Below are 26,037 nucleotides of genomic sequence, written 5' to 3'. Positions count from 1 at the left end.
CACACACACACACACATGCACGCACATATACATACACTCATTTGCATGCATTTTTTATTGCCTGTTGTCATCAATAGCCTCATTATAGGTTTAGTGAAATATGCAAATAGCTAGACCCCTTCTCACCATCAATTGAAGTGAGTGATCAATTCATTTAGATCAATGGCTTTTTTTGCGTCCATAATCCCTCTTTACCTCTTCATTTCTTTTTTCCTGTCCTCCATCTTTCACTGCTCCGTCCCGTCTTATTGCCTCCTCCCCTCTTAATTACCCTCCTCTATTGCTTTCTTCCCCGTTTTTATTGGCAATAAGTTTTGTCGGCTCATAGCTTCTCGGCTGTCCTGTTTTCTCCGTCCTCCGCTCCCTCCATTCATTTCTCTCTCTTTCACTCTCCACACCCCTGGTTACCCCCGTGACCTCGTTGTCTCTCCCCCCTCTCCATCCGTCTCTCACTGTCCCTCCCTTTTCCCTCCTGTCAGCCGCAGTGTTTGCTTTGCCATTGTTTATCCATTTTTCTCTGTTTGCGCTGATGAGATTGACCGGACACGCACATACACACACACACACACACACACACACACACATACCTAAACAGAAGACAAGGCTGGCATCTCTCTGGGGTGTAGTTAACGTGGGGCTGTGGATCGATCCTAGCTCTGGTTTCCATGACGCAAAGCTCTAAGCTCTAGCAGTCCGGACGGTAGGACAGAGGCATCGCTCTGCTTCTGTTTCTATCAAATATATCTCTATAAAGCCGCAGCAACACTTAGTCTCAAACGTGCATCTTCCATGATTAATGTGCTTCATTTTGAGGCAGCATAGATGGGCAAGATAGCCAACAAGTACGTCCAGCCACTTTGTTTCTTAAAAGACGTCTACATTAATCCTCCCCGCTCCCTCGCCCAGGTGCCGTTTCCCTGATGCAAGCAATATTGCACCATCGTCTAAAAAAGCCCCCCCATCTATCATGGCCTTTGCACATTTTGATGTCTGTCAATACTCTGTGAGGAAGGTGAATGCTGTCAAATAACAATCACACCACATCTGTATTCTGAAGAACTGCCAGAAAAAAAAAAGAACAAAAAAAAAATACTATGATGATGATGAATGTTCGGCTATCTCGCCTGTTTCTTCAAGGTCTCACCACTTTTCTGTGTTTCTTCGCCGCCGTTGCCGCCTGTTTTTGTCCTGTATGAAAAGAAAAAGAGAGGTGCGGTGAAAGAAGAAATGACTGACTGAAAGGCTTTGCATTGTAAACTCTCCACTTTTCCTGGTAAAAATTTTCAGCGGCAAAAGAAAGACTGGATGAAGTTTGAAAAACCAGGGATCGGCTTGCCAGTTTTTCTCCACCCCGTTATGTTTTAACTCTGGAGGGTGAATGACAAGGCATCACTAAGAAAACAACAACAACAAAAAAAAACACGTTTATTTGTTAAGCTGTTGAAAAAAACATCGCTGGCGCCCAGGGCTGTCATTTCAAGTGTGGAAAATAAGTGATTATCGGCGTGTCAAAGTGTCTTTTTGGCCGACTATCTAATTAGTAGTTGTAATAACCTGAGTCCTTCGGTGGATTGGCTGGACTCAGTGGCCTCATTCTTACCATATTGTTGATTGATTGAGCTGCAAATACGGCAGACATAATTATTCTATATTTTGAGCCGTCTCTAAATAGAATTTATTAGATTTGTCTTTGTCCTTGATTCCAAACCTTTGGAGAGTAGAGTGAATTCTCTCCACCCCTCTCCTCTCTCTCTGGTGTATGGGACAGCCTGATTGTGTCCACGTGTCCCATGGCTCCCACTATTTAAAGCCTTGGCTGTTAACTTTCTTTTGTCTTACCCATGTAGAGGACAATCACACAATGGATGTAGGCCTTATCGTAAATCTTATGGGATCATTTCATTGAAACAGGATTATGTCAAATTTGAAGGAGGAAACAGCACATTCGTCCTTTTCCAAATGACAGGTTGATTTCAGAAGCAATTAAATGCACTCTTGATGAATCAATAAAATCAATCAATACACTCAGGAGTTTGGCAGCTACAGCTTTATTTGGTCTGGGGTGACCCGCGGCTTATGATGGCTAATGTGAGCAAACTTAAGATAAATGTTGCTTTTTAAGTGACATGAATGAGTCAGTTCACCAGCTTGAGGACTCTCACCTGCTAATGACATTTGCATGGATCAGTTAAACCAAAGTAAAACGAGTTAACCTCCTCACTGGGCCTGAGCTGAAGTGTCAGCAGTGCATACGTTGATTTAAAATCTCTTGGTCACTCATTAATGTATTTAGGAGATGTGTGGACTTTTTTGTGTGAATCTATCTCTGTATTGAGTCTCAGCAAGCTGATGTGTTTTTATGTGTTTTTATCTAAGCTGCTTTACTTTACTAAGACCAACGGCCTGGTCCGAGAGGCAAGGTTACTGTGAGTGAACTGGATAATTGCTCCAGGTTTTTAAGGGTTTGTTCACCCAAATTACAAAACACGAATAATAATAATAATATCATTTACATTCTGCCATGCAGATAATTTTAGTTTTGTTATATTTTATATGTATATATCACTCTGAGATTTCTGCACAATATATATATTCACTACACTGAAAGCTTAGAACAGAACAAAAAAAACAGAACAGAACAAAAAAAACAAAACAGCACTTCTTTTCTCCAGAACAAAGACGCAGTGACCCTGGATACTCCACAGAACAAGCTATCAACCTTTTTTTTTTCTTAGGAACTATTTATTTGATAGAAAAGAGGTCCAAAAAAAAAACGTGACATTGAAGCTCATTTCATTTCCATTCACTTCCATCGTATTGGGATAGAGGCAGAATCCAGAGACAATTATCTTAGATGCTGCACAAATTAAACCAAAATTATCTGCATGGCGACACATACCAGAGGTATGAGAGAGGATTGTAATTTGGGTGAAATCATTCCTTTAAGGGATTCTGGGCTTTGCTAAGCAAAATGATGCCGATATCTCAGAGAACCTGCCTCAGAACAGGCCCCTGTTTCACTGTCAGTCATTGCCATCTGTTTTGTCTAACGCCTCCCCTCCCTCCTTCTCTCTCCCTCCATCCTCCAGGTCGCCCACTCCCTCCAACCTCTTCCTCCTCCCTGCTCCCTCCGTCCCTTCCGTCCTCCTCGTCTGCCCCCCACCACCCCTCCCCTGGCCCGTCTCCACCTATCAGAGAATGCCAGGTGCCCCTGCTGGAGAAAAACTCCACCCACTCCCACCTGGAGCCCCACCCGGATGACACATACATGCTCCGTGCCCAGCCCTCCTCCACGGGTAAGAGTGTTCTCCATTCATCTTCCCTTTCATCCTTTCATTCGTTTTATTGGTATATCAGTGTCATCCATCGCCACGTGTCCATTTCCTGATCTGAGTTAGTCGCTGCTGAGTGAAATGTCAGCAATTGTTTGCTTGAACTTAATGTCACATCTTGTTCTTTTAGGCAGCTTGTGTCTGCCTTTTTGCATTCCTTCTAGTCAGCATTTGTTTGCAGGGCAGTGAATCCAACCAAAGGGACTTAAGCAATTACTGTTTATATTGTCCAAGATCACAAAACATGCAGGCAGAGATTGAAGATCGGTATTGATTTTTGTCATTATCAATTATGGATGATATGGTTTTATCAGATAGGAAATATTAAATCTGTTGATTGTGGTAATTTACAGAGGAATTTACACTCTATTTGTATATATTTTAACAGTGAAAGATCACAGCACATGTTGATGATCGCATGTTAAAGAGCAGTGTAAATTCATTCAACTTGCTTGTGGAAAATTCCACCCATTTCTGTAGAAGAAGCATAATCAAGAAGTGAAATAAAAGAAAACTCTGTGTCCCTAAACGTCTTTTGTGGCTCACCTAACAAAAAGCACATTTTGAGCTGACAATTGGTAATCACTTAATGGATTACATTTTTAAATGTAACCCTCCCACCTCTGTCAACTATTGCCGGAAAACAATGATGCAAGTGAAAGCAACCCCGACACTCTGCAGAGTGCAGATTGGTTGCCACTGAGTTGGTGTGTTTGTACTTATTTTCCATATGACATTAATAATCCAGCAGAAAGTGAAAGGCAAGGGGATGATGAATTTTAAGTGCCGACAGGAGGACCGGTGTAGCAAAGACATACTAGTTAGTTTCCCGGGCTCTAAGCTTTCTCTTTCATCATTGGACACTCTCTTGTTGGCTGTTACGGGCCCTATGTGCTTATATCAGCACCTCACAACTATTTTTCTCCCCCATACACACACACACTCATCTGCAGTGATGAGTTTGTTCATCAGCATAAACATTTATTCTCAACAATTAGCTACTGTGAGCCAAGTCTCTCTGTCCCTCTCTGCCTCTGATTCCCGCTCTTCCCCTGTTTCTCCATTCCTCTGTGCATCTGCACTTGTAATCAGTAGATATATTTAGCAGAGGCCTGATGGGAGGGAAGGGGGTGGGCAGAGAAGTCCTAATGTGATTTTTGGTGGAATACAATCTATTGTTAATGGCGTTAGGCTCTCCTTTGATCCAGTATAAATCTTCATTAGGGAAGGCCCGGGTCCCAGGTTCAAGAGCAACGTGATTAGGAGGCTTTTAAAATGACGTTACATCAGCCTTCTAATTGGTTTACTGTTTGCTGGGGCAACATCAATCATTAGCCCAGTAACCGCACAGCAAATAAATTCACTCTGCCACTGACACCCTAATGGCAGACACTGGCAAAGAGGGAGAGTGAGGCTCACAGGCACACTCTCTCTTTCTCTCATTCTTGTTCACATACACCCACACTTTCTGTTCTGGGGCTTCTTTCAGTCTCCGCTGAGCATGAACACACAGAGACAGCGAGCGAGAGAGACAAAGAAAGAAAAAAAAAAAAGAGAAGACGAGAAGCAGGAAAAAGAGGCGCAAAGAGGCAAATGGGAGCAGAGATAGAGAAAGCCAAACTTTGACTTTTGAAGTTGTTTAATGAGACATCTTGCATGAAAAAAAAACCACATCTAAAGCACACCAGTAAAAAAAAAAAAGATGGAGAAAGCGACTGAAAGGGAGACGGAGACCAAGAGACAGAGCGAGTCAAAGAGACAAAGAGAAAAGGGGTATTGTGAATAAAAAGGGGTAAGCTGATGAGAGCTTAGAGGGTGAAAGAGAGATATTTGGATGGAGGGAGAACAACATGGAGATGAAATTGCAAAATGCTGCGTTTCCCAGCCAGGACTGCTGATCTAATGGGTGCAGAGTGAGTCCTTGGCTTTGGGCGTCCATTAAAATTGACCTAAATGAGTTTAGAGTGGCAGTCTGGCAGTGCATGAACACACGCTGGCATGTAGGAAGACACAGGAAACGCTGCAAGGAAATAAAACACCTATAACCAGCAACTGTTTATGCATGTGCTGTGAGAAGGCAGGCCTGTCTGAATGTGTGTGTGTTTGGTGTGGTCCTGTAGAGAGTGAACGCTGGGCAGGAAATGAGCCTTACCAAGCCAGGCAGAAACTGACCACAGCGAGATAATCCTCAGGAAGCTGCATGCTGCTTGTCTGTGTGTGTTTGTGTTTGCGTGCGTGTGTGTTCCTGTAAAGTAGTCCACCATTACCTAAGCTAACAGGTGGACAGACATGACTTGTGTTCCTAGTGAAGCATGACAGGTGAATGGGAACGGAACGCTGTTGCCGAGGATTGGCTGGGAATTGGGTCTGTGAATGTTTATATGGGAATACTGTCTGGCTCAGAGCACCTGTCTGGGAACGCTCCCTCGGAACGCCAGGAGAGCTGAGACGGCCAAACGGAGCGTAGCAGATCGCTCCTGGAAAGAGCTAGCGTTAGCGCTGTCTCTGGCCATTCATTATGCATGGGGAATGCTAAGCTATTTTTAGCCCGAGCCTTTTCTAAAGTGGCTAGCTAGTATCTGCTGCCAGGGAAGCCACCTCAAGTCACTGCTGAAGCAATGAATGTTTAATGGCTTTGTTGAAACAAATCTACAAAAACAAAGGCACAACAAAGATGCGGCCCCTTCTTCTGCACTAATGTTATTCTTCCTAATGGTGCTTATGTAAGGGTGACATTTGCGTAACAGTAGGATGATTTGTGTGTATGTGTGCATTTATATGCATCTATGTGTGTGTGCGTGTGTGTGTGTGTGTGTGTGTGTGTGTGGGCGAAATGCACACGTGCATTTCTGCTCATGGAGACTGTTTGTTTTTGGCTGAATTTGATGACTCTTCTCTAGCGGATTATTGCCTCCTAATTAGACAGAGATGACTAGCCAAAGCAGGGGCGGTGTGTGTGTGTGTGTGAGTGTGAGTATGTGTGTGCCTGCATGTGCATATTTATGTCCCTTACTTTATCTCTTTTTCTGCCCGTATGTGTTTGCATGTACGCTTGTATATAATAAAGCCTAGTTGCAAATTAAGCCCCTTTTGTGAGAATGTGTGTGTTTGTACAGTATGTGTGGCTCTTAGTTTCACCTCAAGCTCTCCTTCCATTGTGCTCAGCCTCTGAGCTCTGAGAAGAATGACAAATGAGGAGCATGTGACATTCTGAGACAGAGGACATATGAAGCAGCAGCACATGGGAATATCCCACCTTAAAGCACAGGGAGCATAGCAATTAGCTCGGAGACAAGGTGCATGAACAACAATGGAGGGTGGCACAGTGTTGTTTTTTTTTTTTTTTTTTAAAGACAGATAGGAGCAGTGAAGATATGGGGCGTGAAATAAAGAGATGGAGAGACAGAGGGAGTGAGGAGGGCAGAGAGCGAGGGGTGGGAGCTGAGCGCTGCAATGATCCCTTTTTAACTGCTGAATGGGCATTTCTGTCCTGCGCACACACGCAAGCACGCACAAACACACACACACACACACACACACATAGATGCACATCCTGTCCTGCGACTTTTCTCTGTTAACCACAGAAAATATCAATAAACAGTTTGCCCATCCAGGGCTGCAAAACGAACTGGCTTGGTTGGTTCCTGCTGCCAGTTGGCCACACACACACACACACACACACACAGGCACGCACAAACACATAAACACACACACACTGTGAGATTAATATGGTGTGGCGAGCCCCTGCCTCTCACTGATGTTTGTGTGTGTGCAGTGTGCTTTACAGAGGAGGCAGGTTAGCAGACAGGCTAATGCTCCTCTGCAGAATGAGGCTCCTTTGAATTGGCGAGCATAATAAACTTCCAGGGTTTAGCCCGAGCCAAACCCACCAGCTTACAGCTATAGTCCCCCATCCCCAGTCGCAGGGGACCTTGGACAGAATAAAGTGGGTCAGGCTTCAGCAGCAGTCAGAAGGGCTTGGAGCTTCTCCACAGAAAGTGGCCGTGAAAACAAAACAGGGATGTGGAGAAAATCTTTTCATGATCGCTGTTTACTCACACTGGTGAGTGGAAGAGGGAGGAAAGAAAGGAGGAAAAGATAAAGTGGAATAAAATGTGGTCTGCTTGGCTGCTTCCTAATTGCCCTATTTCGTCGCCGCATGTTTTGTCTTTTATCAGACAGGGTTCCTGGTAAAATGGTTGTTCCTATTAGCCTACCTGCAGGTTGTACTTTAGCAGCCGGACAATTCATCTGACTAAGTCCCCTATCTTAATTTATTGGACCCATTTACCTCCAGCCCACTCGGTACTGCGCACTGCCTCTGTTCCAATGGTTAGTCAGATTCGTGTTTCCGTGGCCAAAATAATCTGGAGTTTTCTTCAGAAGCTCTGTGCATGTCTAAGAAAACGGCCTCATGCCTCGGCCTTGCTACTGAGGCAGATCCCCGTTTCTCAATGTCTTTGTGTTTTCTCTGGCAAGCTCTAAGGAGTCTTTTCATGAATTTGAAGTCTACATGAGAAAGAATTTCTCTCACTTCACTCTCCTGTGGTAGAAGGAGAGGAAAGTATGTCATATTTGTCTGATCATAAATATATGCATATATGCATATATATGTAAACATTATTAATGAGTATTTTTTCACTTTATTCTGCAAGTATTGATTGATTGGAGAATAAAAGAAACAGTCATTTCCTATCATGTAACAATTCAGTACAGTTAACCTGATAGTACATGACATTTCTCTAGTTCCCAGGAGGCTATAAAGAGACTAAATGCATAGAATAACCAGCAGTGCTTTTCCCGGCGTTTACATTTTTCTGACATTATCTAGTGACATGTAGTAGAATTTGCTGCTAGATGATAGATAATAGCATTTTCATCTCCTCCTGAAGGGAAATGTTAAAATCTTTATTACAAATTGTGGTACGTGTGAGTCTCTGCAACAGCACGTGTGAGTCGGCCCCTGCGCAACAATAATGGCCGGAATGTTGAACAATACGGCCTCGCAGTGGTGCAGGATGCTTACGAGTGCACACACACACGCACAGAAAGACAGAAACACCCACACACTTGAAGACAATTGCGCACACACGCAATTCAGGCCACAGCAGTTCATGGAAAACTAAGGCTAAAAAAACATGTATTCCTCTTCCATACAAGGTATGCCATTTATTATTCATCTGAATTTGAATGAAAAAACTGTTCAATATTTATGGCATGAAAGTGAACAAAGGCGAAACGCATGCATTTTTGTAGGCAGATTTAAACATGGCAGACAGCCGGGCAGTGTGCGCGCGCACAGGAGTGCCTGCTTTTATTTTTGTATCATGCGGACTGTGTTCATGTCTCCATGTATGCATGCAAGCTTACTTTCCAGTATATAGCTCTGTGCTGTGTGCATAGTTGCCATGCTTAGATGAAAGTACTTATGCAGATAGGGCGTAGTAGGAGCTATTTCACATTTATAGAGGCATTGCAGACAAGTCGAGTCAAATTTATTTCTGAAGTACTTTTAACAAACAAGGTTTCTCTCAAAGTGTTTTATGTCTCGTCAAAGGGCACAAACAAAACGCAAATAAAAAGTGAGATGAAAGAGGGAAAAAAAAATCCTTAAGAAGAAATGAAACTGTATCAGAGGAGGAGGAGGAGGAAGAAAGAGTATGAGAAACTCTGCATACTTAAATATCAATTCATGATGCAACACTTTGGCTTTTCCTGCAGGTGTGTAGCAGCATGTATGTTTACATATGTGAGTGTGTGCATGCATGTATGTGTGTCTATTTCTCCAAGGAGCATCTTTGCACGTGCAAACAGATGTTTTGTGTCTCTCCCGCATGGCAGAGGTCAGGCCGCTCCATTTTCCTCTCATCCCCCTCCCCACTTCTCTCCTTTCACGAGCATCTGTTCTTCGGGGCCACGTGGGTGACACCTGCATCCCAGTGGCGGCGGCGAGGAAGCAGGTCACCTTACAAACTGGTCGCCATTGCAGCTGGAGTTGCAAGGAAGCTCGCTGCCCCTTATTTGCTCTAAACACCTGTCTAGCAGAAAGGAAGGGAAAGGTAGCATGCAAGGAGACATAGAGTTATAAATAGACTTTATGCCTGGATTTATTTATGCGAGGTGGTTGCTGCATCCATCTATGTTCTGCCTTGCCTTTATGTTAGTTTGTGCACATAAAGTTGCTCTTAGGAATTTCTCGACTGACAAATATCAAAGCAGAGAAGCGGACACATCCACTCGTCTCTCCTCCTCTCGCACAGTTTCTTCTCTTATCCAATTCAAGAATGGAGGAGGGCAAGTGTGATCACGCAGCTTGACAAAGCAGTTGCTTTTGTTGTTTTCACCTCACACGTATGTGTGCATATGTGCGCTTACTGCATCCTTTGATCAGCACGCGGAAGGCAATGGGCAAATAAATACAATGATTATAATATATTCCACGGATGTTAGATGTTTAGAATAACGATGAAAGAGCAGTGTGTAGTGCTGATGAAAGGAAAAGCAAATTGTGTTATAAAACCAGAATCCAAAGCTAAATGTAACATCAATGGCTCTGTGTGTTTTGCAATAATTCCAACGTTTCTTTTCAGACGGCATTGTAATAACGGTGTGGACATGTGAAGTGTGTTGGGTTTTTCTTTTTTTAACTAAACGTGTGTTTTTTGACTTCTTTCTGATCAGCTGTGCATTGAAAACATGCACCTGTCAATGTGTAAACAAAAAGTATGCAAATTAACAAGAAGTGATTCAACTGTGTCAAGCTCTCCTATGTTGTGTAGTATTTGGGTTATTGATTTTTCTGTACGAACACACACACACGTAGACACACACACACACACACACACACACACACACACACACACACACACACACATGTCTGAGACGGGCTCAAGTCCCCCACTGATTCACAGTGAGAGAGAGAGAGAGAGAGAGAGAGAGAGAGAGAGAGAGACGCACACACAGACAGAGACAGAGATAGAAAGGTGATGTGTGAATGGGTGTTCTTGTCTGAGTCATCCGGATTTGTTTTTCAGCTCTCTCACTCAACAGTCCATTAGCTCAGTGTTGGAAGGGCTGGTATTGGATTCTAGCTGACATGTTCCCCCAAGTCTGAGAGAGCGAGATGAGGGCACACGCTGTGCAGAGTGCTCTAATACTGCTTACACACATACACACACTTTCCCTGAGTTGAGAAAAAAAAAAGAAAAACAAGAAAGAAACAGTGAAAGTGAAAGAGGAGCAAGAGCAGACAAATTGGCTGAAGATAAGATGGATAAAAACGTAGAAAAATGTGAAAACATGATCAAATTTCCTGTATCTGTTTAACTGGAATTTCCTTCTGAAAGAAGTTATCGACCATTTGGAAAATATGACACCTACTCTGTCAAAATGATTGCCGACACAAAAGTAGCACATAATGGAATGTTAATTAAGTTATCTGCAAGCTGAAAAGGTTTTACTTCTTTCGCATACTGAGAAATAAACACCAAATATCAAACAGCATTCATGTCCCACGTTTGAATTTGAAATGAAATGTGAAAATGTGAAACTCTCTTTGATTTCCTTCACAAAGAAGTGTGGCACTTAAATTCCTCTGTGTTCTTGTCTACTTGCAGGGGCTGCCAACCACCACAGTCAGTCCACGCTAAGGCCTCCACTGCCCCCTCCGCACAACCACCACACCTTATCCCACCAGTCTGCCAACAGCCTGAACAGAAACACTCTGAGGGGGGGACGCAACCCCATTCACGCCCCTGCTCCGGGCACTGGAGATGGGCCGACCACCCCCGAGTCGGTCCAGCTGCAAGACAGCTGGGTCCTCAACAGTAATGTCCCGCTGGAGACCAGGTCAGAAGAAATATGTTCCCTATACTATTATCTTCCGTGTTTACAGTTGACATGTTTACCTGACACTGATATCCAGAGCCATTGACAGCAAGCACAGCAGAGGAATAAGCCTCAAGTAGTCAATAGTAAGAAATGAATCATCAGAGCCATAATGCTTCAACAACATTCCTGTGAGCACAAGGTGATGATGTCAGAGAGGAATGCCGAGAGAGAGAATAAGAGTACGATGTAGCCCTGATACATAACTGTTCACTCATTCAGGCAATTGACAAGAATTTGTCAGCATTCACCAAAAGGAAAGCAATCTTGTTAGTTACCTTGGAACAAATCGTTGTCAGGCTGGTGTAAAGTAGCAAAAAACACAACTTGGTCACACAAGAAAAAAGGCAACATCTATTCACACGTCCTTGCAAAATAGGCAGTGCTGGAAGTTTGGAGACGTAGCAACTACTTCTGGGGTGAGTTCACAGCTACTTTGGCAAGCTAACTGGTAACGTGCCAGCTCAACAGTAAAACACAGAGTCTGCCAAGCTTGCTGGCTTGCTAAGCACAAGTTAGCTTTGTCGCTAACTGTGAGTTAACCCTTTCAAACAATGTAAAAGTTTGTTCAAGTGGTGTATTTGTACCATTGACTGCAGACCATGCCTCTTTTATGAAGCAGTTCATACAGGGTTATATAGAGCAGGGTTACATAAACTGGATGGTGCGACACAGCTCAAATGAAAGCACTGTCAGCTGCAGCTGGTAAACACATTCTAAGTGTGCTCGGACAGTCATTTGCATACCAATGTGAGTTTATCGAAGGTAAAATATCTTGCACAACTCTATTCTAGTACACCATTATTTACCAAACATGAATAAAGATAAAAAATAATAATAATAATAATAATTGACTTGCAGTTGGTCAAAAGCACAAATGTGAGTGTTAAAAGTTTACCGCAGCTGAACTGCACAGTGTCTCCAAACCCCACACAGATTTGCTTTGCCTCTGCGAGCAAATCCACTTATCGTGACGAATCCACTGGAATTAGCAGACTATATATTTAGAAATATTACTGCTATGAATAATGGTGTGTCGGGGCTCTTAGTTATGATTCTCGAGACTTAACGCCAGACAAACATAATTGTTTTCCCTTTTAACATTCTTCCTGCTAAAAAATGGTTGAAGACATCAAATTTGAACAGCTGAATTCAAAACAGTTGAACATTTCAACTGATTTGTCTCTAAGACACCAGCGTACTTTTTAGCACGTATGTAGTATTATTTGTTGTTAAGTGACAGCTGCAGTTTTTAGTTCACCGTGGAAACAGAGCACCACAGACTATCATGAGTGTCGCTAAGAGTCTCCCCTCCGTCATTCAAAGCCAATATAAAGTATGAACTGCCTAACCAAAAGGAAAATTGCTCCCGGCCTCTGATTCAAGTGTGTGCTACTCAAATGCATTCTCTACCTCATCTCCAAGCGCAACACATACAAAAAGCTGCCATGTGTCAGAGCTATTATGTATGCAACCTGGAGTGAGGGAGCAGCAAATACAAACCATTTCACACACCCTAGACATGCGCTTTCGCCAGTACACAAAGAACACTTACCAGGCAAACAGAGCATTCATGCAGGGTATTACTATTCATGAGGCAGGCAGTGAGAGGGACACCGCCTACATGCTTGCTAGCATGCGCACGCTCGTTCTCGGAGCATTTACTCTGCAAGCTGTAGTTGTGTTTCTCCTGCTGGGCGCTGGGGCTTCCAGCTCTGACGGGCTCGGATAAGCTCCCCAGAGTGCCGGCCCTGTGCAGTATTTATGAGGCCTGGCCATGTTTAATTCAGCCCCGCTGATCTCAGGTCTATGCTTAACCTGTGCTGATGTATCGCACGGGTATGCATGATGGCTGAGGAGAAGGGTGGTGTTGAACCAGAATACCCGCCTTTAAATAGAAGCTATTTGCAGATGCAGTTTGTTTATCTAGACCTGTGTTGCCATGGTGATGTGTATGGTATAACAGTTTGAGGAGAGAGGACATTTTTGTTATTTTTGTTGTCGTAAATGATGCAGTGGTCTTTGGCGAGGTTTGGGTTACAAAAATAAAGTTAAAAAGTCTTCTTTTCACAGGCAGTGTTCTGAGCGCCATCTTACAGATTTAAATGAAGCAACACACACACACACACACACGCACACACACACGCACACACACACACACACACACACACACACACACACACACACACACTCACACACACACATGCTGTTGAGCCCTCTGCGGTGCCAGTATTTGGTCATGTTCAGGTGGTGGGGTTGGGCATGGCTCAGAGCCTGTCACAGTGAATGGAGCCCAGAGCTGAGTTTCCAGCTCCACCCTCCAGCCCAGACTGGGCCCTCCTCTCTGGGCCTGGCAATGGCGGAGGCTGGGTGGGCTGGCTGGAGCTGCTGGAGCTTACGACTGGGTCAGAGCCAGCCGGGCACAGCCAGAGACTCACACCATCCCTGCACTGGCAAATCCCATCCTCCATCTCATTATAACCAGCAGATAGGGGATGATGAGCACACGTGCACATGCGAGGGAGCGTGTGATCGTGTGCGTTTGTGGGTATGTCTGCATCCAAGCATGTGTGTTTTCTTTGACTGCGACTGCACCCCACTGTAATCATATGTAAATCTTGGCATTTGTTGCTCACTCGTTATAGCAAATGCGTGTGTGTGCATGTGTGTGTGTTTTGGCTTGACCCGATAGTGTGACAGCGCTGAGGGGATGAAGATTGATCACCTAAGAACACCCCAGGGCTTGAATGACTGGCAGAGAAAGAGAGAGATAGAAACAGTCGGGGAGGGAGGGGTGAGGTGATAGCAGAGAAATATAAGTTGGCAGAGTGAGAGAGGGGGAAATGGAAAGGAATGGTTTACGGTCGAGGAGGGAGGGATAAAGAGGGAGAGAGAGGGAGAGGAATGGAAGGGGGTGGTGATTGAAGGAGATTGTTTTGGGGAGTGTGTATGAGAGAAGATAGAAAGGCAGAGAAGGGAGATTGGGGCCCACAGAACATGGATACATTTACCAGTGTGAGATAAATGACTATAGATGGCCGATGTCACCTGCCATCTAGTGTGTGCGTTTGTGTTTGTTTGTGTGTGTGAGTGAGTGTGTAGGAGCAAGAAACGGACAGAAAGAATGCATTTCTCTGTGCATGCGAGTGTGTACATGTGTTGCAGCATTTTGCAAGAAAGCACCTGATTTCCAGTTGGTCCCTTGGAGCCTCTTGGCTCGCTGATGCCAGTTTCAATCTTTCTCTGTGATCTCAGGACATTCCCCTGCATCCCCCTGCTCACTCTGCTGTGGGCCACAGCTCTCTGGGAGAAATAAGATCACTGAGAGGGTTGCAGCATCTCAATTTATCTGGAAGGAGCAACGGAGGGTGGACTGGTGTGGAGGGGGGTGGTATAGGTTACTTTCAAATGCATTACTGTGGGGACAGATTCAGAGATGCTACCTGTGGGAACCACAGGGGGTAGAGGAGGAGAAGAGGGAGTCGACCACTGAAAAAGGTTCATGCCCAGCTCTGTAATCGCTACTCTAATATGCATTCGAGAACTACATAATATCATTCAAGGTTTATTAATCACATATCTTGTATTCAAACAGCATATGCTGTAAATATGCAGAGGCAGTTGTTTCAGGAATTCATTTTAAAGTGTAATGAAACACAAAAACAATTTGAGCTGTGCACACATTCATATCGTATATGATATCAATAGAGTAAATGCTGTCAGGCGTGCGGATAGGAGCGCTCCATGTCTGAGAGTCACACTTTTTGTTCAGCAGTTGAGAAAACAATCTCTCTACAAGTTCCAGGAGCTGAGCACTAAAAGGACTTCTTCCCCATGTTGGATGAATGGCTTGTCTTTAAGGTGCTCAGAAAATATGGAAACTTGACCATCTAATTCCATGACAGCTGTGATGTGATCAAAAGCTCCAGTACAGCTGCTAAAGTGACCTTGTGGTAAGATTGTTGTCTCAAGTGAATGTCATTCTGGGAGTTTGAAACAGGAGTTATACATATTTTTCCTTTGAAAATGTAACAGCCTCCTCAATACTGACCCCATTTGATGAAAAAAATAAATAATTAATACGTTTGAGTCTCTGCGTCATTGCACCACACATCCTTTCCTCCACCCCACCTCCAGTCCTATCACAGCCGTATGAACATTAAACTGACTTCAACTCAATTCAGATCCAACTGGGCAAAACCTGCGTCCGCCTGACCGTTATCAAACCAACTTTAGCTGACGTTGCAACAGGCTGCTCTCATTAATTTACTGCGAAGCGAGCACACAATGTGATCAATCGATCCGTCACCGGCTGAGTTTAATCAGATCAGATCCTGACATATCTCATCTACTTGATGATGGTGTAAACAGTCGCCTCACTCATTAAATATGTGACCTTTGCTGTGTGATGAACTGTCATTACTCATTTTCCCTGAAACTTAATTAGTCTGATATTATATTTCATAAAAATAAATTCCTCTGACATTAGCAGAAGTGTTTCTTTATTTCAGGCGAGGTGGGGTGCATTCACTAAAAGACACTGTGGGAAATCCTGGAACAAATATAAGGATCAAGTAAATTACATGCAAAAGACTCTTTTCACTCACCGCTCCAAATATGGATGTGTCACATGCGTGAACTGTTCCTTTAATGTAAAGGAAATGTTGCTGTCTGCATTGCTGAATGTAAGACTTGACGCTTTGCATGTTATTGCTTTTTATCACTCAGCCTCGGAATTTCATAATGTCCTTCAAAGCAACACTCAGCAAATGAATGCCCATTACACTGCATCCATCTGCCGTATACTGTTTCCTACAATTGTAGCAGGGAACAATTCTCTTGACGCCATCCTTGAGCATCCTCCACTCCCCGAGCCCTTTGTTTCACTCTCAGATCTCACCGTTTTTCAGTCACCCCCATACCGAGTCGACCTCCGTTAATTGTTCTCTGCCTCTGATGATGATTCTCCGAGTGTTATCCTAAGCAACCACATGTTTGTGAGAGCTGAGAAAATGAAGCGTGTGTGCACGTGCGCTCGTGAACGCTCGTGTGTTCGGTAGCTCAAGGGGAATGCGAGCTTTGACTTCTTGCTAATTACCCAGCATGCTCTCTGTTCTGTGGTTAATTGTCCAGGTCCTCTTTTCTCTCAATGGGGAACAGGGTTGGAATGAAGTGAAAACACATCCTCCCCTCCTCTTTCTGTCTGTCTTCCAATCCGTAGCCTCCCTCTCCATCCGCCATCCCTCTCTTATGTCAGTTGTTGCTCTTCGAGGATGCAAATGAAATGTTTGGTAGCACTTATGGGGCAATGAAAGAAAACCTGTGTAATTTTATATTGTTAGCGTGTGGGTGGGCACCTATGTCTGTGTCTCTGCAAATGTGTGTCAGTGTGTGAGCTAGTGCTTGCTTGCTCTGCATGTATGTGTGTGTGTTGCACGTGTAAGACGGCATGCATGACAGCAAGCAAGCAATGGTTAGACCTGGGGAGGGGTGGGGGGGGATGTGGGCGGTGGGGGTGTTGCTGCTGCTGGCAGCCCAAGAGAAGAAGGGGGGTGTCTCTGTCAGCTCTCTCTAATTATGTGTGACGTTTCCATGCTGGACCACTGACAAAAATCCCACAATATTCTCACACAAGTACACAGACACGCATACAAGCAAACGCACACCCCAGCCTAATGATACAGAGTTGTGATTGCCGGCTGCCTGCTATGATAGAACCCCTCCATAGTCCTCCACAACATAAATCAATGTCAATTACCTCCCCAGAGCACATTAGACACTTTCCATTCCTACTCGTAATTAGTATGGCCCATAGACATATTCCCATCCCACACCAAGCTCGCAGTGGAGCTTCTGCACACAAACAACAAAGCCAGGGAATGAAATTAATTCAGTGCCCGCATTCAAATACATGCCAGGACATTAAATTGTATACATTGTGTCACATGGAATGTAAGTAATTCACCCACTCACCCTCTCCTTGCATTCACACACATATTAGGGGCATTGTAATTAATTACCGCTGGCCTCGCCATCACAGAGTGCCTCAACGGCTGTGAAAATGAGTTGAAACAAAGACACATGCTGGTTGACCTTGGAGTGTGTGTGCTTGTGTGTATACACATGCATGCAATGTGCATTCTTGCATTTCATGCACACACATTAAAATTGATGGCTGTGACACTGAGAGGCTGGTATTTTTAGACAATAACCTCATATTTCTTTGCGTGCCATCTCCTTGCACTCTTTCAGCCTCTATCTGTCTAGAGGGTTTTTTTTCCCTTTCTTCCCTTTCCCCTGTTTTCCTTGGTGTCATGCGGCGTACCTGACAGGTAAAGAGGGAGGAGGGAAGAGAGAAGAGCCGGAGGAAAAAGAGAAGAAGTATCCAGCAGGATACCAATCCAACAATCAGTGGCATGAGACGATGAGAGAGCAGGAAACAGAGTATAGACTGACTGAATAATTGATAGAGAGTGCAACGGTGCTCCCAAACCAAATCGTCATGCTCTGAGTACATCACCTGTTTGCACCAACTGTTTTTAGACGAGCCGACACATGTACAGACGTGCTGTTATGAAAGAGCAGTTATTAAAGTCATCAAAAGGATAAGAGACCACGCAGCAGAGTGCAGTTAAGTACTATTTTAAATAGCAATAATCAGATCCAGCTACAGCAGTGGGTTATTACTGGTCCTACTAGCCTAGCGTGAATAAAAGAGACATTGAGCTACAGTGGACAAATGGAGAACTGACACACATTTGTGCACATACACACATGTTCGTATTACTGTACTTCATTTCTGAGAACTCTATCTGACTTCGTGCTTGAGGTGAGTCACATCTCTGACCCGGGGCAGATTTGAGTCACGACTCTAGTGACTTCAGACTCCACTTGACTCCACTTGACAAAGAAAAGACCCGTAACTCCACTTGAACTTCATCTTTTTTATCTGGATTGATATCCTCCCAAAGCCCAAAGAGTAAAAATTCTGTGATAAGAAAGTGTACAGCAAGTTGACTCCTCAGTTTCCCTACCATGGGTATACTTTGAATCAGTCCAACAGCTGCATATCATGTTGTGCAGACAGGTGATAAGAGGCAGACAGAGCAGCTTACCAGCAAACAGACAAAATCTTGGATTGTCTTGTTCAGATATATAAGTATGCATGTCGAAAATGAACTCACCGCACCAGGCAGAACGTGGCTCACAACAATTGGAAATGTGTAACATTAGCGTTATCTAGGCTCATATGTCACTGATGGCTGGCTAGCGGTAAAGTTAGCCTAACAAAGCTGCTGTATCTAATTCCATATTGTTTTGTTTAGGACTCAAAATTCATGACTTGGTTTTGATTTGAGACTTTTTGGATCACTGGATTAAAGAAAAGAAAACACAAAAGGGCAGATAATTTCAGCATTTAGTTTAATTATGCATTACTTGGCGGACATGTACACATCACTTACACGTTATGCTTCAGTTGTGATTTTGAGAGAGGCCAGAGGGACAATTGGTAGAAGAGGGTGATTATGAAAATGGATGGCAGAGATAGTATAAATACAGTCATTTATGGAGCATGTCTCTGCACCTCTTGGGCACACTTATGCTTGGCAGGTCAGTCGCTTTTCCCTCCATGTCATACACTGCAGCCTTCAAATGCGTATTTGTAGACGTGTAGAAGGGAGGACCAGACAAAATGTCCTCTCTCCCAAGGTCAGAAACTCATAAAGATAGAAGTAGCAGAGCATGCACACCTACACACACACACAAACACACAAACAAGTGAGTTCCACAAAGACAGGAAGACAAAAACTCCCTCTCCTCAGTCATCTTTGAGCCAATAGTGTGACCTCGCCTCCTCTGATCTGTCACACTCACCTGAGGGCTGTCTTCTGTCGTACCACCTGGTGTCTGTATAGGGGCAGCTCCTCACTCTGTGTGCGTTCTATGAGTGTGTTGGAAAAAATGTTACAAAGTTGTGACAAAACTTTTTCTTGCTTTGTCCTTGCATAGTTTCTCCAAGTGCAGTCTTTAATTTTCTTCGTATGGCATCAACATGCCTTCAAGGTCAGATCAGAAAAGAAGCCTGAAAGGAAGGAAAGAGGGAAATCTTTTTAGGAATGAATGAAGCTATGAGTGGAGTAGCAGCAGGATGAAGAAAAATGATAGCATGGGCAGAGGGAAGAAGAGGGGCAGCAGAGGAGCAAAGGAGATGCATTGGGTGAGCAGGTGCAACAATAACAGAGGATAATGGGTAATATGACCAAAGGATGATGGTTCAAATCCTCCTATTATCCTCTCTCTGAGCTCTGACCCTGCTGGGGCAATGAAGACAGGAAAAGGGGACAGCTGTGATCCTCTGCTGCCATTGAGATCAGAAATGAGGCTCGTCATAAATGTTGTGAACGGAGACAAAGAGAAGGAAGAAAAAAAAGAGCAGAGCAGGTGGACGTTGAAGAGACCTTGGACTGGAACGGGCTGAATTCGAGGCACAATCAGATAAAGGATGTTCAAACCCATGTGTTGGGAAGGGTTCATCAGGAAGAGAAATTGGACAGAAGCTTGGACGTATGTGACCCTGTCATCTGATTGGGCAGCAGATTGGGCACCCACAGAGCTAACAGAACTTTTTTACCTTTACAGCCTATTTCAGCACTGATATCAACTAATAACATGTCAGTTTACTTAGTCAACTTTCTGTGCATGTGGAATGACCTTTTCACTCCTGTGTTTCCTCTCCTCAGGCACTTCTTGTTCAAGACGTCATCAGGGACCACCCCTCTCTTCAGTAGCTCCTCCCCCGGGTACCCTCTGACCTCGGGAACGGTGTATTCTCCGCCCCCTCGCCTGCTACCCAGAAACACCTTCTCCCGCTCAGCCTTCAAGCTAAAGAAGCCGTCCAAGTACTGCAGCTGGAAGTGTGCCGCGGTGACAGCCATCGCAGCTGCTGCCCTGCTGGCCATCCTACTGTCCTACTTCATCGGTAAGTGAACGCACACCAAGTGCTATTCATTAGGAGGATTAATCACATTTTATTTTAATTAGAGCGTTTCTTTGATGAGGAGTTAAAAACACACATAAAATGTTGGAAGTGCCACCTGTGAATGAACACACAGTCACACATAAATATCTCTTTTATTTCAGGCTGTTTAGCCCTGTTTGTTGTGATCCACAGTACATGAACTTTGCTCTTATTTATATTCATCCCAGACCACAAGGAAAAAGCGTCAAGCTAACGGCCCGTTATAAACACAAAGCAGATTCTTGAGGCGTGAGCTTTGTCACTGTAGCCTCATGCTGCACTGTCAAAATCAGACTCAGCAGGACTGCTGGCCACCACTCGGCATCAGTAAACAGCCAGTCAGACATTCTGTACAGGAAGATACATAAACCGCATGCAGCATACTGGGGCTGTTTCATTGAGCAGGTATCTGTCAAGGTAGGAATCCTAACAGACCCATCAGGGAAATAGATGTGTTCCTCTGATCTGAAGCCAACGTGTGATAGATATACTTTAAGGAAATGCAGATAGAGGAGAGCACTTACCCAGAGATTCTGATGGCTACGGGATCTGAATGGAGTCAGACAGCATTGCTTCGAGTGTGTGGGCGTCAATTTTTTACCTACTTGACCTCATTCACCGGACAAGAGAATGCAGACTGGTGTGTCTGTGTGTCTGCATGTGTGTGCGTGCATGTGTGTCTGTGTGTGAGCTAGACGATGGAAAGAGGACGAATAGAAAATTTATGTGGGTTTGAATAAGTGTGTGTGTTTTTTTAGTGTGTGAGGAAGCAGATGTGTCACTAGGCCCTTGATTGGCCTCTTACCCCAGAGACCAGAGTCAACAGATGGGGAGATCTTAGGAAACAGTGGCATCAGCAGAAAGAGCAACCCTCTTATCGCCTCTACATACATTATTAATGTAATTTTACATTTTATATATATGTGTGTGTGTGTGTGTGTGTGTGTGTGTGTGTGTGTGTGTGTGTGAGTGCATGTGTGTGGATGTGGATGTGCCTGGATGTGTCCAAAGTGCATATATGCACTCCACACTGTTTGTGTGTGCATGCACGCATCTGTGCGTGTGTGTGTGTGTGCTTTTGTGCATCCCCTCGGAGTGCCCTTGAGAGTAGTGTGTGTCCTCCGGAGCAGATCAAGGCCACTCGCCTGGGGCACACAGACAGATCCATCCTCTCCTGAGCTTTGCACGGTCACACTGCACTGGACAGCCACATATGGAGGCAACAAAACAGCAGTGGGGAGAGGAAGGAAGGCCACAAGTACCACAAAGTTCACAACACCTCCCCGTAGATACTTGAGGGCAGGGATGTAATGGTGCATAGAAACAACCAAAACCTCAGTTTATTCATCTTATTTTATGAGCAGCATAGAGCTCACTCGGGGCTCTCATAACACAAATATTTGTTTTCATTACATAGCATATAATTGTTAATGAACGTAAGACGATGTAAGTTAAATAAGGAATTAATTAGGAAAATAATTCCAAAATTTGTCTATCCTGAGAACATAATTGCTGCCTTATTTTTTTGCCACTGCATCACTGCTTCTTGTCAGATACATACAACTTGTTCAGAATTAATTGGTAGCATTAACTTGTTAGCCTTACTAAGAAATGACTTTGTCTATAGGTGTATTTATAGCTGAAAAGAGACTGGTAATTATGCATTCCCAATATGGTGTGAATATACTGTATATTGTTCCATTTCTTGAATGGAGTTCAGTCAATGGGGAGCAAGAATTGCTAATAAGTCGTCTCTTTTATGATGCCAAACATCAGAGCTTTACCACCAAACTTAACTGTGCAACTGGCTATAATTCAGTAAGCTGAACAAGGCTGAAATGATACTTTATTGTTATTATTACTTTTGTTAATTGTAGGGCCCCTTTTCAGCTGCTGTAAGGAAATGTTGTGCTCTGGTGTTTTCTCTCTGCTGAACAGAGCTGTAGCAGTGCTGCCAAGCCTGAAACCCTTGTGTTTACCTAGCTTTTTGTAGCGTTAATCGTGCAGCGAGTTTCAGTCGGAAGAGTTCACTGCTCATAAGGGGGATTTTGCAGTACCTTGTTTGTGTGTTATGTGGGTGTTGGTGAGGTCCCAGTACTCACTGGGGGGATTGTGCAGAGCACCCAGAGCCATGCAGCGTGAAGAGGACCCCTCTGAGGCATCCACCCAGGAGCCCACTCATAAATTACACCAGGACACATGTGCCTGAACAGCGTTTTTCTTCTTGTGCACGTTTGCGTGCGTGTATGTGTGTGAGCGCTCCTTCCCCGAGAACAAACAACGAGATTCATGTGCGACACTGTGCGTGTCTGATTGTGAGGCTCCGAGGGCGTGCCAGCCTTCAAACAATTTTTTTTTTCTTTGTTATTTCTCAAGACCATATATAAAGCTTCAGAAACTGCTCGACAATCTTCCACAAACACACATATGCATGCACACTGAGAACCTTTTAGAAAGGCAGGGCTCAGCATGCTTCAGGAGGACGGTAGACGGTATCTCTTTGAAGCTTATTCACTGTGTCCTGCTGTTAGAATGGAGCCACGGGGATGAGATAAGCACATACACACAGACACAACGTGGAAGAAGTCATGTGCTGCTGTGCGTCTGTACATCTCTGTATGTGAATGTGTGTTTGTCTGAGTTAGGGAGAGTTGATTTGTATGTGGGGACAGACAGTCACGTTTTTAGTTAAAGCGTTTAGCGCCAGACTTCAGCGGAGTATGGCCTCCTCTTTACATGTGAAGGAATGACTGAACGGATAGAGGGAGGAGGATAAACGAGAGTGCTTGTTCTTCATTCCCCCGGCGTCTTGTTTGCTTGCTCCGCATGGAGCATCAGAGCCAAAGGAGAGGTGGTTGCTAGGATACAGGTGAACGGTTGACATACAGGAGGGAAGACAGGTCCGTCACTGTGAACGGCAACCTGGAGAGAGCGAGATAGAGGAAGGCGAAGGGAAGAGAAAAAAAGGGGGTGGAACAGAGTTGAAACAGAGAGGGCAGAGGGGACGAAAGGAGATGCGTCACTGTCATCATGTAGCCAGAATGTAAGCGGGGGGGGGGGGGGGGGGGGGGGGCAGGAGAGGCACGAGGTCTGTTGTTTGCACTTCTTGAGAAAAGAAGGGGAGCTGATGGGGAGGAGGAGCAGGAGTGACAAGACAGCCAGGTGTGGAGAGGAGAAACTGAGGGAAGGCAGAAGGAGGAGAGATGAAGGAGAGCGTGGCCTCCTGAGGTTCTGTCACCTGGAATATCTGTGGGACTAATGTCTCCTAATTGATCACAGCGAGCAGAGAACAGAGGGAGTGTGACAGAGAGAGGAGAGGAGAGGAGAGGACAGAGAGAGGCTGTGGAGGACAAGAACGGGGAGAATGATGACAAGAGAAGTTAGATAGCATAAAACAAGAAGGATGTAATCCTCACAGGACATGCACAGACCCAAAAAAAAAACAGAGAAAGAGATGCATTGTGGTTAGTAAGGAAGGGATAGGCTGGTTTGATACCGAGATGAAAGATCGAGGACATGTCAGACTAGTTGTGTCCAGGTGGACTGCCTTCACACACACATACGTGCACACCCACACTCACACAGACACAGATGTGCCCTTGACTGCAATGAGTAAACTTGCTAGCGGGCGCTTGTGTCACCTTTGCAGGGGTGTTTCGAGCGAATGTGTGCGTGTGTGTGATGGCTGAATTTGTCGGGCGCAGTAGCATACTCCACATGGTATTGTCACCTCTGATGAATGAGAGCGCGCACGCGTGCCCGCACGCACACACACACACACACACACACACACACACACAATGTATTTTTAGTTGTACTCTCAGCTCGAGTGTCTGTTGATTAAACAGACTCCACCACACACACACAGACACACACTGTCATCGAGTGTGACCTTCATGCCTCTAAGCCGGCCACTTTCCATCCATCATCGCTGTCTCGCTGTTCCAGACTGATCACAATCGCTTACTGCCCATTCTTCCCGGTTATAAGTGTCTCACTTCAGTGCATTCATATCACTGCTCCTTTACATAACAACACATTAATTATTTTTACTGTCCAATGATATATAGCTCTGCTACAATATTATAGGTATTATTCTAATCAAAGCGGTTTGCATTTTCTTCAAAGCTTTGCATATTTTTGTCATTAATCAGAATGTAGGGAGATGATGCACTGCCAAAGTAATCATCTAAAAGCTGGTGAAAACTGAGCATTCTCCAGTCCACACATGGCAGACAGGTGCACAGGAAAATGAAGTATTTTGAAAGAAAAGCTTGAGTTCCTGCACATTGTTAGCACAGAGTTTATTAGAGACAGAACTTTTCAGTGATGGGCTTTTGCTAGGCATCAAATGTGAGGCGAGACATCTTTATAGTAAAGCCACAGGCTGAAGCAATCAATCAGACGAGAAATCATCTTTCAAAACACCTGAGACAATCATCACAATGAGCTCTATTGATAGAAATGGAGTATAATGTTCCTAATTATGTTTTCATTATTGTATAATCAGCTGAAAATAAGAACTTGTGCGTTTTCGTTATATTAGAATGAGTTCTTTGCATATGCACAGCTATCAGGTCCTCTTCCACAGAGACCACCATTTTGCAGCGCCATGTTTCTACAGTAGCCCAGAGGATACAAACCAAATCCTGGCTCTAGATGGAGGGCCTCTCACGTTTTTAGCAGGCACTAACCGAGGAGGGTGAGGTGAGGGATGATCAATCAGTTTCAATCTGCAACCTCACCACCAGATGCAACTAAATTGTCATCATGCCTCCTGATTAAGTGTTTCCTGCCATAAAAAGACCCTGATCATCACTGTACACGATGCAACACTCACAGCTTAATGCAAGTGGTTCCTAACCCATTTTGCTTGTGAAGCAGAGTAGTTCCTGAGCGCATTCAACCAAAGAGTCATGTTCCCACCTTGGATGGGAATCATTTTCATACAAAAATAAAATAAAATAAAAAACCTTGAAGCATTGAAAGGATTCCACATTTCACAATGAAAAAAGCAAAGTTTTGACAAAAATATGTTATCATGTGAATAATTTTTTTGCTCCTTTTTTTTACCATCTTTTCAATCATCTTGCAACCTCGAGGACCCCTTTGTGACTGCTTGGGGCATCTCAACTGCTAGTTTTGGAACCACTTGTATGCTTCCGGAAGTAGATATTAAAGCATAAAATGAGGATAAAATACAAATGTGTTGTTGATTATGTATCATAGTTTGACTATTGATCTATTAAAGAGATTTCGTTTGAAGATAATCAATGTCTAGTGACCCATTATCTCAGGTCATGTGTCTATGACTGAGACTGTCTGAGACCCTGAGATGTTAAACTAGGATTTAACAAAAATCAGAGAAGTCGACATGTTTTCTCTCTCTCTCTCTCTCTCTCTCTCTCTCTCTCTGTCTTTCTTCTTTTCTATCTGATCAGTCATCCTCAGCTTTATCATGCAGCACCTTGAGGGGCCCTGACCCAGAGTTCAGGAAGCACTGCTGGTAACAACAAATGAAGAGAAAAACAGGGAGAAGATGCAAATTCCCTATCAAAGTTTTTAACTCCATAACATTACCCTCCCCCCACTCCCCCACCCTCTCCCCCTCTCTATTTTCATAGTCAAAACAGGTAAATTCACAGATTTTCCTCTTAAAAAAGAAACAAAAATAGTGAGCGTATGTGGACTGCCTGCTTGAGTTGTGTCAGCCCTGCAGGTCTCACAGTGTGGCTGCTTTCCAAACCCAGCTCCTTGACCCCAAAGTCCCCTCTCACTCTGCATGTGACTTCCCTTCTG

The 26,037-nt window shown here is 44.2% G+C and overlaps 1 protein-coding gene across 7 annotated transcripts in view; it reads left to right on the top strand.

The window, feature by feature from the left end:
- The window catches only part of tenm2a (teneurin transmembrane protein 2a), a 202,793-nt gene that overhangs the window by 136,045 nt on the left and 40,711 nt on the right, over window positions 1–26,037 (top strand). For 4 of the 7 annotated variants that reach the window (XM_076739126.1, XM_076739125.1, XM_076739131.1 and 1 more), the window contains 2 exons: window positions 10,949–11,180; window positions 19,961–20,199. In XM_076739126.1, coding sequence (XP_076595241.1) covers window positions 10,949–11,180; window positions 19,961–20,199 — 471 coding nt within the window. Of the gene's footprint in view, window positions 1–3,089; window positions 3,297–10,948; window positions 11,181–19,960; window positions 20,200–26,037 lie in introns of all 7 variants that reach the window. The other 3 variants (XM_076739129.1, XM_076739128.1, XM_076739127.1) reach the window with 1 other exon arrangement.

Source organism: Chaetodon auriga, chromosome 9 (genome assembly GCF_051107435.1).
Source record: "Chaetodon auriga isolate fChaAug3 chromosome 9, fChaAug3.hap1, whole genome shotgun sequence".
In the NCBI taxonomy this organism is placed as follows: Eukaryota; Metazoa; Chordata; class Actinopteri; order Chaetodontiformes; family Chaetodontidae; genus Chaetodon; species Chaetodon auriga.
Note: the sequence above shows the minus strand (reverse complement) of the source record. Positions and strands in the feature narration are given on the sequence as shown.